This window comes from Lepidochelys kempii, chromosome 1 (genome assembly GCF_965140265.1).
Source record: "Lepidochelys kempii isolate rLepKem1 chromosome 1, rLepKem1.hap2, whole genome shotgun sequence".
Classification (NCBI taxonomy): Eukaryota; Metazoa; Chordata; order Testudines; family Cheloniidae; genus Lepidochelys; species Lepidochelys kempii.
Genome location: NC_133256.1, coordinates 220,445,642 through 220,458,467, shown reverse-complemented (window position 1 = coordinate 220,458,467; position 12,826 = coordinate 220,445,642). Strand labels below are relative to the sequence as shown.

General features: G+C 43.4%; 1 protein-coding gene across 6 annotated transcripts in view; it reads left to right on the top strand.

Annotated features, from left to right (window-relative positions):
* Positions 1–12,826, top strand: part of VWF (von Willebrand factor) — a 227,620-nt gene that overhangs the window by 148,200 nt on the left and 66,594 nt on the right. For all 6 annotated transcript variants that reach the window (XR_012155350.1, XR_012155349.1, XM_073315040.1 and 3 more), the window contains exons 34-36: positions 1,202–1,379; positions 9,758–9,978; positions 11,298–11,490. Coding sequence is in view for 4 of the 6 variants with exons in the window: in XM_073315040.1 (XP_073171141.1) it covers positions 1,202–1,379; positions 9,758–9,978; positions 11,298–11,490 (592 nt within the window). In the remaining 2 variants the exon portion in view is untranslated. The remainder of the gene's footprint in view (positions 1–1,201; positions 1,380–9,757; positions 9,979–11,297; positions 11,491–12,826) is intronic.

Genomic DNA, 12,826 nt, shown 5'->3' with positions numbered 1-12,826 from the left:
AGAAGCCTTAAGGTAGCATATCTAGATAGTCACCATCCTTTCTTCACCGTGCTCTTTATGCTTGTGAATCTGGGGTGCTGTCATCCAGCTCTTAGAACCACTGTCTTTATTCCTAGTAGAACTTCTAGGACTGACAATGAAGGGTTGTTTCCAGTGTTGTGGTAACCATGTTGGTTCCAAGACATTAGAGAGACAAGGTGGGTGAGGTAATATCTATTATTGGAAGTTGGTCCAATAAAAGATATTCTCTCACCCACTAAAGAACTAGTCAGTTAGGGGTGTTGAGTCTTGGAAGCATGCATTTTGGGGATGATATTCCTGGGAATTTAGAGCTCATTCCTGCAAGCTGCTGAATGATTTGGCATTCAGGTCAACAGGACTATTCATGTACTTAAAAGCTTTGCAGGATTGGAGCTAGAGTGCTCAGCGGAGGACTGAACACAGGTTGCGATTGCACCACTTACTCAGAGGTGCACCCTGCAGAATTGGCCCTCTAGTGAGCCTTAAAATTCCAACTGTCCTGCAGGAAGAGAGTATTTTTTATTTTATTTTACATGAACACAGTGGTTATCTAATAACATTCACCCTGCAGGGCAGCAAATCCCCTTCAGGATGATTGGAATTTTTAAGGGTTCAGGACTATAGGTAAAATAACCCAGCTATTCCAAGCCTTCAGAAAAGAGGCTTTTGTTTTACTAGCTTGAAACAACTCTCATTAATTCCTGCTGTGCTATGAGCATCTGTGTTCCGAATACTTTCCAAAATAATTTTACACTCATGAAAACCAAAGGCATTGGTATTTCAAGAAAAGCACTGGGAAATTCTTTATCGACTGTGTTGTCCATCTGTGCTGCAGGGCCGCTCTGCTAACAATAGACAAAAGTACTAGATATTTCATTCTCTTCCAGCAAAGCATCCCCCATTATAGACTATTATCCTTTGCATGGAATTTCAGAGTCTATTTCTTGCAATGTTTCTATATTAACTTTCTCCTGCCCATGAACTCCCTAATACGTTACATTCTATTGTTTAATTATCCAAGGCTATTTTGAACAGCACTGCTGGCAGTGTCACTTTACTTGCTAGTTTTAGGTTATGGAACACAGTCTGGTAGCTGCTAAGTGGAGGCCTCCAAGTGTTGTCTGAATTTTCTTTTCTTGCATCAAACCCTATTTTAATATCAGCCCATCTTCTTGTATAGCCCGGTGACAAATGGATATTAACGGACAAGTGTCACATTGTGACATGCTTGCCAGGTGGCCAAACGGTTCTGGAGAGTCACCGAATTAATTGTGAGAAGATGTCAAAACCTACATGTCACAATAATTTCCCTGCTGTTAAAACTGAGGAAACCTGTGGCTGCCGCTGGACATGTCCATGTGAGTAACTTATTTTGCATATATGTGGTTTTTTTCCCCCAGGACCTACAATGTATTCAGGAAACGTATTGATGAATGGAACACAGAGCTACAACCCGAGGAGGAGTCCAAAGTTGTTTGAACTGAGATGAATTTATACTTGTTCTTTATCAAAATCGAAATTCATAGTCTCAAATAATTTAGGGCTGGATTCTGACCAGATGGTGCACAAGGACTTGGGAGGGGTCTTTTTGGCCAGCCTTTGTATATGAGCACAAGATGAAGGAGGACTAAGAGTCACATGAGAAGATTAACCCCTGCCCATGGCTGTGCTCCCCCCACTCCCTTCACACTAGGGTATGCGGTTGGCTGGGTGCAAAGAAAGGAGAGAGCTGGCTTTTTTTAAAGGGTGGTGCAGCATTACATATCCTGGAAGCTCCTACGAGAAATTCTGGCATCACTCTCCCTCTAACATTCCTGAAGGCTCAAAGGGCCCTTTCTTAGTTTACGTCTACTCTGCAATGACAGGTGTGATTGCAGCTCAGGTATGCATATCTGCATCACCTTTAATTTATCTAGCATGGATTAAAATAGCAGAAACCTGGTGTGGCCTAGAAAGCTGAGTATGTATCTAGGGTTTTAGGTGGGCTGGTATAGCCCATGCTGAAGCCTCTGCACGCTGTGGCTTCGCTGCTATTTTTAGCCATGTTGACTAGATTAAAACTCTCATGGATATGCCTCTGTGTGCTGCAATAACACCTCCAACGGCAACCTAGACATACCCTTAGTTGTGATGGCATCTCACAAATGTCTGCAAGTGGGAGCTCACACATCTCTATAGAGATTTTGCATGGCGACATGCAAAACATTGAAAGATATAGCTATAGATTAAAACAGTTTTGATTTTTCCTCATATTTGGTCAATATTTTTTCCTTTCATTTTTAGTGTGAAATACATTGACATGAAATATATATATATTAAAATTATAATTAAAATATTTCAATTATAATTAATAGGTTTAATATTTAAGCTTTTTTCATAAGAAGACATAAATATCTTTCAAACATACAGATATTTTCAGATGGATTATAAATAAGGTTGTGAGTTTTGTTATGGAGGTCACGGAAGTCATGGATTTCTGCAACGGCCAGTGCAGCTAGATCTGGGCCTGCCCCCGCAGCTTAGGCAGCCCCTGGGCCAGTTGTACTGGCTGTTGCTGGGGCAGTCTCGAGCCACCTCCCCCACCCCAACAGCAGCAGGAGGAGTTTGGGTGTGTGTGCGGGGGAGCTGGGGGCTAGGATGCGGGAGGGAGTGAGGGCTCTGGGCCGTGCTTATCTTGCGGGGCTCCCTGGAAGCAGCAACATGTCCATCCCTCAGCTCCTAGCTCTGCCTCCGCCCGCAGGCATGGCCCTCGCAGCTCCCATTGACAGCAGTTCCCGGCCAATGGGAGCTGTGGAGCTGGCAGTGCATGGAGCTAGGAGTTTAGGGAGGGACATGTCGCTGCTTACAAGAAGCCAGGTAGGGAGCATGCCAGCCAACTCCCCCTCCCCTCAGCACCCACGACGCCCCCTGGGCCACCAGCACCCGCAGCCCCCCTCCTCCCCCACGAGCACCTGCGGCGCTCCCAAGATTTAGTCAGGGGTACAAATCAAGTCATGGACAGGTGATGGGCTGTGAATTTTTGTTTACTGCCCGTGACCTGTTCATGACTTTTACTAAAAATACCTGTGACTAAAACATAGCCTTAATTATAAACAGAGTACTGGGCCCCAAATGCGTCTTACACATTACAAATATGGTAAACATATAATTGTGTACATCAAACACACACACACATATATATAATCACAAAAATATGTTAATGTTAATTAAGGTTGCAAAATCAAGCACTCTAAAGCTAGGAAATATCAGAATTACGGATGCCTGGGCAACCTTGATTCAGCCCTATTGTGTGTATGTATTCTGATGCAGTCTTTAATTATGTGATCACATATTATTTTTTGGGCAGAACCTTCCTGGCTCCTCATCTAATCTGTTTCTGTCCCCAACCCTGATTTCTAGTCATCTCCCTGCCCCTACCAATGTTGGCCAGTCCCAGTCTCTCTCCCTGGGATCTTTGTTCCAGTCTCTTTGTCCAGCTAGTCCCAGTTCTCCCCTTGCAAACCCACCTCTTTGTCAAATCTATCTTTCCTCCTCCTGCCCTCTTATTTGTTCAGTCAGTCTCATTGCTAGCCAGTTTCCCTCTTCCCCCCAAAGTCCCAGTCCCAGTTTCCCTCTTCTCCCAGGACCACTTCCAGCTTCCACTCCCAGTCTCTTCCCATTAGGTTCCTTATCCTAATCTATTTCCTCTACCCCCTCCACTTGGGTCTGACTCTTACCATTTCTGAATGTGAATCAACCAGCTTCCTCCTCCACATTGCCTCGGCCCAGCAGGCGGGTCATCTAAAGCCCAGGAGAGACAGTTGCCCTGCTCTCAGTTCAGGTGCCTGGGCCTGGACTTGGCACTGCCTGCAGCAGCCACGAGCTATAATTTCAGGGAAAGTCCTGCTCAGTCCCGATCTGGAGCATGCCCAGTATGGATGGAATATTGGGAATTTAGTTGCTAAAAACTAAGTTGTTTCTACTGAGAATGTACAAATTGATTTTTCAGAGGCTTATAACTTGGCCAGATTTGGGCAGATTTTCACAGGGATGACAGAAGACTCGTTTCTGAAACAACGGCCGTCCTCTGACAAATTTAAGTCCCTGCTCCAAGGTATAGGGGTGCTAGAGCTTTTTAAAGAATAGGTCACCAGATCCAGGCAAAATATATTTTTCCCTAGCCTCATTCTTGTAAATGGCTGAACCTGTTTGGCAGACATTTTTATGAACCATAAAATGTATATGTACCCCCCCACACACACCCCTCCCACACACACCCACACACACACCAGTTGTTATATATAATGATAATAGCAACTGATGTGTGCAGCTGTGAATAGCATATCCTTGAAGGAGACCATTCAGAGTGTGCCACATGTCAAAGGGTGACTAGCTGCTTTAATGGGAAATGGGAGTCAGCCACACCCATGTCATAATTAATCAGCATCTTCTCAGCTTGTGGGGACAGGACTAAAATGATAGATTAACAGACACCCAGACATTATAAAAAGGTTGAGAGAGATCAGTCTGGGGTGTGCAATCATAAGCAGTGGATAGGCTCCTGTGGAAGGCCCTGAGCCAGGGTTTGCAGAAGGCTGGGTAGTTCAAAGAAACCAGCCGGGGCCCCCACTGATTTATACAGGAGCCAGAAAAACTCTCAAAGATACCCTAGAAAGAGGATGGGAAGCAGCCAATTATTTATGGCATGGCTGGCCCCATCTCCCCCTAGGGCCAATCATCCTGTGACTCCGTGCCACCACAGAAATAGATGGGGTCAAACTGAAATACAGGCGCTAATCCTGCAAACAGTTATAGGCATGAGCAGAGGGACTGCTTGCCGGCTTAAAGCTAAGAACGGGCACGTTTGCAGGATTGGGGCTACAGCGTGGGACTGTCTGCTGGAAAAAATTATAACGTTTTACCAGGGAGAGGCCCAGACTGGTTTCCAATTTCCAGATCTTTCTGAACTGGGGAGGAGGGAGTCTGGAAAAATAAACTGAATCTGAACAAACTCTAGGACATTTAGTCTATTCTCTGGCTAACCTCAACCTTCTGGGTTGGGTTCTGAGCCCAGGCAGATGTAGAAAAAAACCCTAATACATAGCGTTTGCTCTTGATTTTGAGTGTGTGAACAGGAACAATTGATATTGTGTGAGCTGTGCCTTGGCTCAGACAGAGTGAGAGTACTCCCACTCAAACACACAGAGATGAGGGTCCCAGCAGTGGTGCTGGAGTTGCTGGTTGCTGAAAAGAGAGCCTCTGGGAAATGACCCTCCCCTCCACCCACACACAGTAGGGGGAGAAGATGCTCTGCTGCTTTTTGACTTCACAGCTTTCCATGTGATTATAGTAGTTAATGCAGGGCTTGCCCTATGATGAGCTTTGCTAGAATGGCACTGTACCTCTTAGATGTGTGTGTGGGAGGGGAATTGTTTTCATGTGGAAGGAAGATAGGAAAAAATGATGGCCCTTTGATCAAGCGAAGAGCCAAACCCTCCCACCCAATTTAAAGGCCACGGAAAAGGCACAGAATGCAGTGGAACTGGTACGGCCTTGCCGCATGGGGGAGGCGGTTATGTGGTGAGACCATGCACATGGTCTTTCTACCCCTACACAGCATGGAGCACAGTTCCACAGCAGTCTGCAGAGGAGAGGAGTCCAGGCATGGCAGGGATGGGTCAGGAGTAAGAACTCTGGATCCACAACAACATGGATTCACAGACCAAGCCTCACCAATCCACAACAGGGAAGATGCAGTGGCCATAAAAGCTACTGCAGCCAGTATACTTGAGCTCTGCACAAGAAAAGTAACTGATTGATATGCTTATTTTGATTACAAGTGCCTAGAGCCAAGGTTAGGCACTTTCATGCTTTCTAACTGCTGTACAAAAATATGAATGGCAAATGCATACATTAGGCTGCATTTATAAAACACAGTGTTCCATGCCTTTTTAGACAAAATTCATAGTAGTTCCAAAGGTTTGAGCCTACGGGTAACATTTTCAAAAACGCCTAAGTTATTTTGGAGTGTTTGAATCCCATTTTCAAAGGGACTTAGGCACTTTGGAGCCTAAGCCCCATTGACTTTCAGCTATAAAGTGCCTAAAGCCCTTTTGGACTCGGTGCCTAAGTCACTTAAGTGCCTTTGAAAATTTTATCCCCAATCATTTTTTAATAGTAAAATCCCATGACTCCCCAGCTGTAATGTATAATCTCATCCTGGGATAAAAAATGTCCTCCGAGGAAGTGCCATATTCAAAGACAAAGTTCCTGAAGTGACTAATGTGCTATTTGAAATGTTCAGGATTTCTAGCTGGACTCAGAGCTTTTCGTTGTCAGACGTGGAAAACTTTCACACCAAGAATTTACATTTTTAATGTTCCCTTCAAAGCACATTAAATTATCTAGCCATTTTAAATCCAAGATTCCTGTCTAATGTAAATATTCCCTAAATGTAAAATTATTGCATAGATTTTAGCTGAATCATTTTATTTGTGTCCAAAAGAAGAAACAATTACTCATGTAATTTTTATTTCAATAGTGTGATATTTCCTATTTCATGAATAAGTGAACAGCAATACAAACCCATTACTTTGGCATTCCAAATATGTCTCCCTAAAGGATCTCTTAAGGGATTAAATTTAAAATTTCCACTTGTACCATTAGTCACTTGGCACAGAAAAGCCTATAGTTGTCTTAAGGTTATTGCCCTTCAGAATGAGATAATGTTTGTTTAGCTCTGTATAAATTTAACACGCCATGATAGCCCAGAAATGCACTTCATTTCCCAAGATGATATGAATTTGTAAGGCAGACTGCTAACTTTTCACGTTTACCAAAACCCACAAGTCGTATGTGTTTTTGGCTCAGCTAAACCAGTGCAAGTCTGTGTTAGTTCTATATAAGTCAATTGGCCAATGAGGGCCTGATCCTGCACATGCTGAAGTCAATGGCAAAATTCCCATTGACATTAATGTGAGCAGCCCCAAATCCTAAATGAGTGAAGTACTTGGAGCTAAGTGCCTTAGCTGGTATAACTATTCTGGCCGAGCCCACTAGCAGAGACTCGGCTTTAGCTGCCAGAGGAGTTCTTTTGATGTCACAGCTATATGACTACATTAGCTAAGGCAATAGAAGCATGATTTTGTCGGCATAGCTGTGTCTACATAGGTGGTGGTGGTAAGGTTTGCCGGTGCAGCTATGTTGGCTGGAGGCGGGAGGGTTGCTGATCTTTTCCCCACACTGCTTGCTGTCAGAGCTACACCAGCAAAACTTTGTAGTGTAGACCAGGCTGCAGTCTACTGCATTTGCTTGTGATTTCATTTAGTAGTGCTTTTGAAACTTTGTTTGCTTAAAACTGAGATTAGAGATTTGCCGAGAGTACAGATAAACATTAAATTGTTTAATGTATTTATAAACCAGCAGCCAAACAAACGATAGTATATGCAGATACATTTTCTTACAAAATTTTGTATTTATTAGGCTTGTAAAGATTTTAGTGGTAATCTCTCTACAACTCTTGTATAGGAATAACATAAAAGAAGGTATATTTAACAGTATGAAGGTGCTACGTTTCCAAGTGTTCCCATGGCTATGTATGGCTTTGGTAGTTCATAATCTGACAGCACAATATAGAAAGGTTTCCAGAACAGGAAAATAAAATGGGCTTGTGTCTTTTTTGCTGTGTTAGGAATTATAAAACAGACCTGAGAGATATTTTAAAAGATATTTTTCTGCCTCTTTTTAACCTTAAAATATTAGGAACATCAAGTTTGGTCTTTGCAGTTTCTTGCTGGAGGTCTCCAGGGCCCTCCCAAGCCATTTTGGTGCCCTACGTGTGGGGGAGGAGGGGGCTGCAGGGCAGGGGGGAAAACGCCCCCTGGCCCCAGCCCACTCTGCTCTACTCCCCTGGCTCCCAGCCTTGTGGGGCAGGGGGGAACCACCCCCCAGCACTTGCCGGTGGTGCAGCTGGGAACCGGCAGAATGGAGCAGGGGGTCTGGGTTGCTTTACTTACCATGCGGTGAGTGCAGGCCCAACCCCTGCAGCAGTCCTCAGGGGAGTGGGGGTGGAGCGGGGGCAGGGGCTTTGGGGAAGGGGTGGAGTGGGGGCGGGGCTGGGACAGAGCAGGGGCGGGAAGAGGTGGGGCTGGGGCGGAGCAGGGGCGGGGGCCATGGAGAAGAGGCAGAGCAGGGGCTGGAGCAGCACGCAGCTGTGCAGGGCACCAGGAAATGTGGTGCCCCAAATTTCCTGGTGCGCTACTCAGCTGCGTACTTTGTGTATGGGTAAGGACGGTCCTGGAGGTCTCATTGGAGGACAAAGGACCTGGCATGGGAGTTTTCTCAGCCTTTAATTGTAGGGCCAGGAAGTTGAATAATTGACAAAGAGAGTTTTCCTCCCAACTGTTGGAGTGAAATAGTGGCTAACAAAAACAAATGAAGGGTTTTTAAAAGTTTGACCAAAAACCCTGTCTAATTGCTCAGGTTTCATTTCCTTGGTACTTGTCAACTCATAATCCTACTAGTTCTCCAGTCATCCAGGAAAAAACAAGTTTAAAACAAAATAACAACAAAAATATCCTTTTCCTGCGTTCCTTATACATCATAAAGGGAGAAAAGGACACAAACTAACTATTTTCTCCTTTGTTGCTCTTCAATAGAAATATGTTAATACATCAAACTCAGTAGAAAACAATTTGTATACATAGGATCTGCCACTATCTGACTATTTTGTAATAATGGTTATTCCTGACAGAGACAATTAGAAAAACTTCATTTCATCACAAGATGCTGATAGGTTTTCCTTTTCCTCTAGGATTTGATGAAATATTTAACTTTACCTTTTCAAGATTAACTTCCTATCTTTAATGGGTTCTTCCCACTGATATCAGTGTATTCTGGGTCGGGCTCAAAATGAATCAGAAGAGATATTGACAATGACAAAGATATGTCGGTAGCCAATCCTGTGATAAACTATCTAAAGGTTTGTTAACTAGGAAAGAGAAAAAAGAGTTATTTAAAGGTTAAAGTGAGCAAACATATACATACAAATGAGTTACAATCTAAATCCTCAAAAAGAAAAGGAGTACTTGTGGCATCTTAGAGACTAACAAATTTATTTGAGCATAAGCTTTTGTGAGTTACAGCTCACTTCATCGGAGTTGTAGTGATCTGTGAATTCAAAATGTCTTTCAGAGCGGACTCAGGGGTAGCCTCTGGGGGTCTCTGTTTTCAGTTTAGTGTCTCTGACCCTATGAGAATTCAAACAGCAAAGAGATGGACAATTTTCCTGTCTTTCTTTTTATTTCCTTCATTCTGCCTTCAAGACCATTGGACGAGCTTTCTTGCATGTAACATTTTGAAGGTGCAATAGGGCCTTTGTACTGCAATGTTCCTGGATGGCCCATCTGATTCTGATCTTCAGTATGGGCAGTGGGGGAAGGGGGAACACTCTTCCCATCGGAGTTTGCAAGTTTAGAGCAAACATTTTCAAAGTTATAAAGCAAAACGTACATATTTCCTTACAGCATGGAATACAGACATTACAAATAAGATTAATGAATGCAGTAACTCACTAACATTTTATATAGTGTAAATATTAAAGACATTTTTATAAGACTAACACCTATACTTAGCAACACTAACACATAAGTGAACTAGTTTGGTCTCCAGCAAATGTCTGCAGCCTTGCCGAGAGCTGGCACCTGGACTGCCAGCTTTACAGAGATAATGATCTTTTTTTCTGTCCTCACCTTTGCAGGCATGTGCATGGGCAGTTCGACCCGACATATTGTCACCTTTGATGGGCTGGATTTTAAACTGACTGGCAATTGCTCCTACACCTTGTTACAAGACAAAGAGCATGATATTGAAGTGATTCTCCACAATGGAGCATGCAGTTCAACACCAAAACTAAACTGTATGAATGTCATAGAAGTGAAGCACCATGGCAAATCAATACAGCTCTCTAGTGACATGACAGTAAGCCATGAGCAATGAAATAGCTTTATGATTCTCTGGTCAAATGACAATATTCCAGATTATGAGAACAGAGTTGTGCTCTCCTTTTTCAGTATTTTATTGCAGTGCCAATTTTTTTCTATTTACAGTGTTTTATTTCTTATGCTACAAAAATCTTTATAATTTTTGATTCCAGAATAAAGTCCCTGCCCATATGATGTGTCAAATTTGCTTCTTTGCACTACTCTGGCAATGCAAAGAGGATGGAATTTGGAGCCCATGAGCTGCTCTAACCTGTGCAAGGGTGCAACCAGAGAGAATCAGGGAGCCATAACTGGCTTCCTGAACTCTCACGCAACTGCTGCATTGAGTGGATCTCAGCCCTAGCAGATAATCTGCCCCAATGTGTCTAACATTCACTTTATAGACAAACAGGTGTTAATTTAATAGTTTCAGAGTAACAGCCGTGTTAGTCTGTATTCGCAAAAAGAAAAGGAGGACTTGTGGCACCTTAGAGACTAACCAATTTATTTGAGCATGAGCTTTCGTGAGCTACAGCTCACTTCATCGGATGATGTTACTGTTCAAAGCTTTAATACAATTTTAGGGAACTCAGACATACAAGTATTGACTAACATACAAGGCAGAGCTAACTAGATCTATTCACACCCTTGCACAACAACATAATATATGAACAGTAGTCTATAGAAAGATTCAGTGTTTGCTCCAAGTCAGATACAATTACATAGGTTACCTCATACCACAACTAAAACAATGTCTGCAGTGCCATATATGTTTTGTAGTCCTATATCGCCATCAGGTTCTTTCATTGTTGCCCATAGTTCCTTGTCAATGGATGGGATGATTTTTGTGGCCATACAGAAGTTCTTCAGTAAATAGAGGAGAACTATTTGTTCCAAATTCAAGGCTAATTATGATTAAATTAGGATATTTGGATCTGATCCTCTAAGGTGCTGTATGGCCTCAACTGTCACTGGAATCTGAGGGTGCTCAACATCCAGCAGAAGGCATTGAACACCTTACAGGTTTGGACTGTTAGCCAGTAAATACTTATGTGATGCTGCAAATGGGAAAGTGTTGACTCACAAAAAAGGAGCACACAATCCATTTCATGCATTTCTACACTCAGAGCAGAGACTCTGCTTGCAGCTTGAACTGGTCTCTATATTATTTGTATTCTCTTGGCTTTAATCAACCCAGTTTGATCCTCAGTCCCTTATGAAGTTAAAATGTATTTAGGAATATCTAGACCCTATAACCTTTAATTTATTTTGGTTGGTTGGTAGAAATGATGGAGTATTCTCACCCTCTTGAAACAGGTTGCTGTTAATGGAGAAATTACTACTGTTCCCTATACTGATGATTACTTTGAAGTCACCATCTATGGAGCAATAATGCATGAGATCAGGTTCTCCCAGCTCAGACATATTTTCACATTCACTCCAAGAAACAATGAATTTACCCTTCATCTTGACCCAAGGAGCTTTTCTTCACAAACATATGGCCTTTGTGGTAAGTTTGAAAATTACCTCTTTCAGCTGCCTCGTTTGAGGCTGTAATTATTATTGAGGTTTCTTGTAACTGGAGAGAATCAAGAAGTATGTGTGGGCCTCTACTCTGCAAGCATCTCTGTGTGAGGTAATCCATGTGCCATATAGAACCTCAGAAAAACCAGCAGGGTTCTGTGTAGACATAGGTATAGATCAGGGGTTCTCAAACTTCATTGCAACATGACCCCCTTCTGAAAACAAAAATTACTACATGAAGGACTGAAGGCTGAGCCCGCCTGAGCCCTGCTGCCCTGGGTGGGGAGGCCAAAGATGAAGCCTGAGCCCTGCTACCCTAGGCGGGGAGCTGGAGCTGAAGCCCAAATCCCACTGCACAGGGCTGAAGCCCTTGGGCTTTGGCCCCAGGCGGTGGTGCTAGGGCTTGGGCTTCGGCCCCAGCCCCAGGTGGTGAAGCTCAGGCTTCACCTTTGGTCCTACACCCCAGCAAGTGTAATGCCAGCCCTGGCGACCCCATTAAAATGGGGTTGTGACCCAGTTTGGGGTCCTGACCTACAGTTTGAGAACTGCTGCTTCTAGGTATAGGCATAGATTCCATACATAGGCCTGATCCTACAAGCTATTCCACCTAGATCTCTCTGGGTATCTCTGCATAGCCAAAAACCCTCTATGGCTGCTAGTCTCAGGCCCTGGATCAACTCACAGAGCTTGAGTTGCAGGGCTATAAAGGGCAGTGTAATCGTTCCCAGTCAAGCAGGAGCTCAGGCTCTGAGACACACCACCCTCGCCAGGTTTCAGAGCCCAGGCTCCAGCCTGAACTTAAACATCTAGACTGTTGTTTTTAACCCTGGGCTCAAGCACCTTGAGTCCAAGACACTTGACCTGAGCTCTGAGACTTGCTGTGGTGGGTTTTTGGCTGTGTAGACATAACATAGCCATAGAAATCTAGGTGGAATAGCTTGCAGGATTGGGCCTACATATGGAATTCTATTGTTAAATATAGGGGGGAAAGTGTGCTAGGTGCGGCTTAAAAAAACACCTTGTACCAGGATAGTTTATGACAATGGTATTCCTACGTTATACCCCTGGCTTGTTTGCTCCCATTACAAATGCTTGTATGTTTCTGGAAAAAAATCCTTTGGGCTTGAAATTTTCCATTCTTAATCCCAGCCTAGGGGTGAAACTCTTTGGGAAGTTTAAAGAAAATCCCACCATCTCTTTTTGAGTTATAGAAGACTGAAAAGAATCCTACTTTTTCAGGGTTTTAAGATGGCTTTTTTCTCACCAGTAACTCAAAAAATGTTGGAAAAGAGCCATCTAACTTGGTAAACAAATGGTTCTGA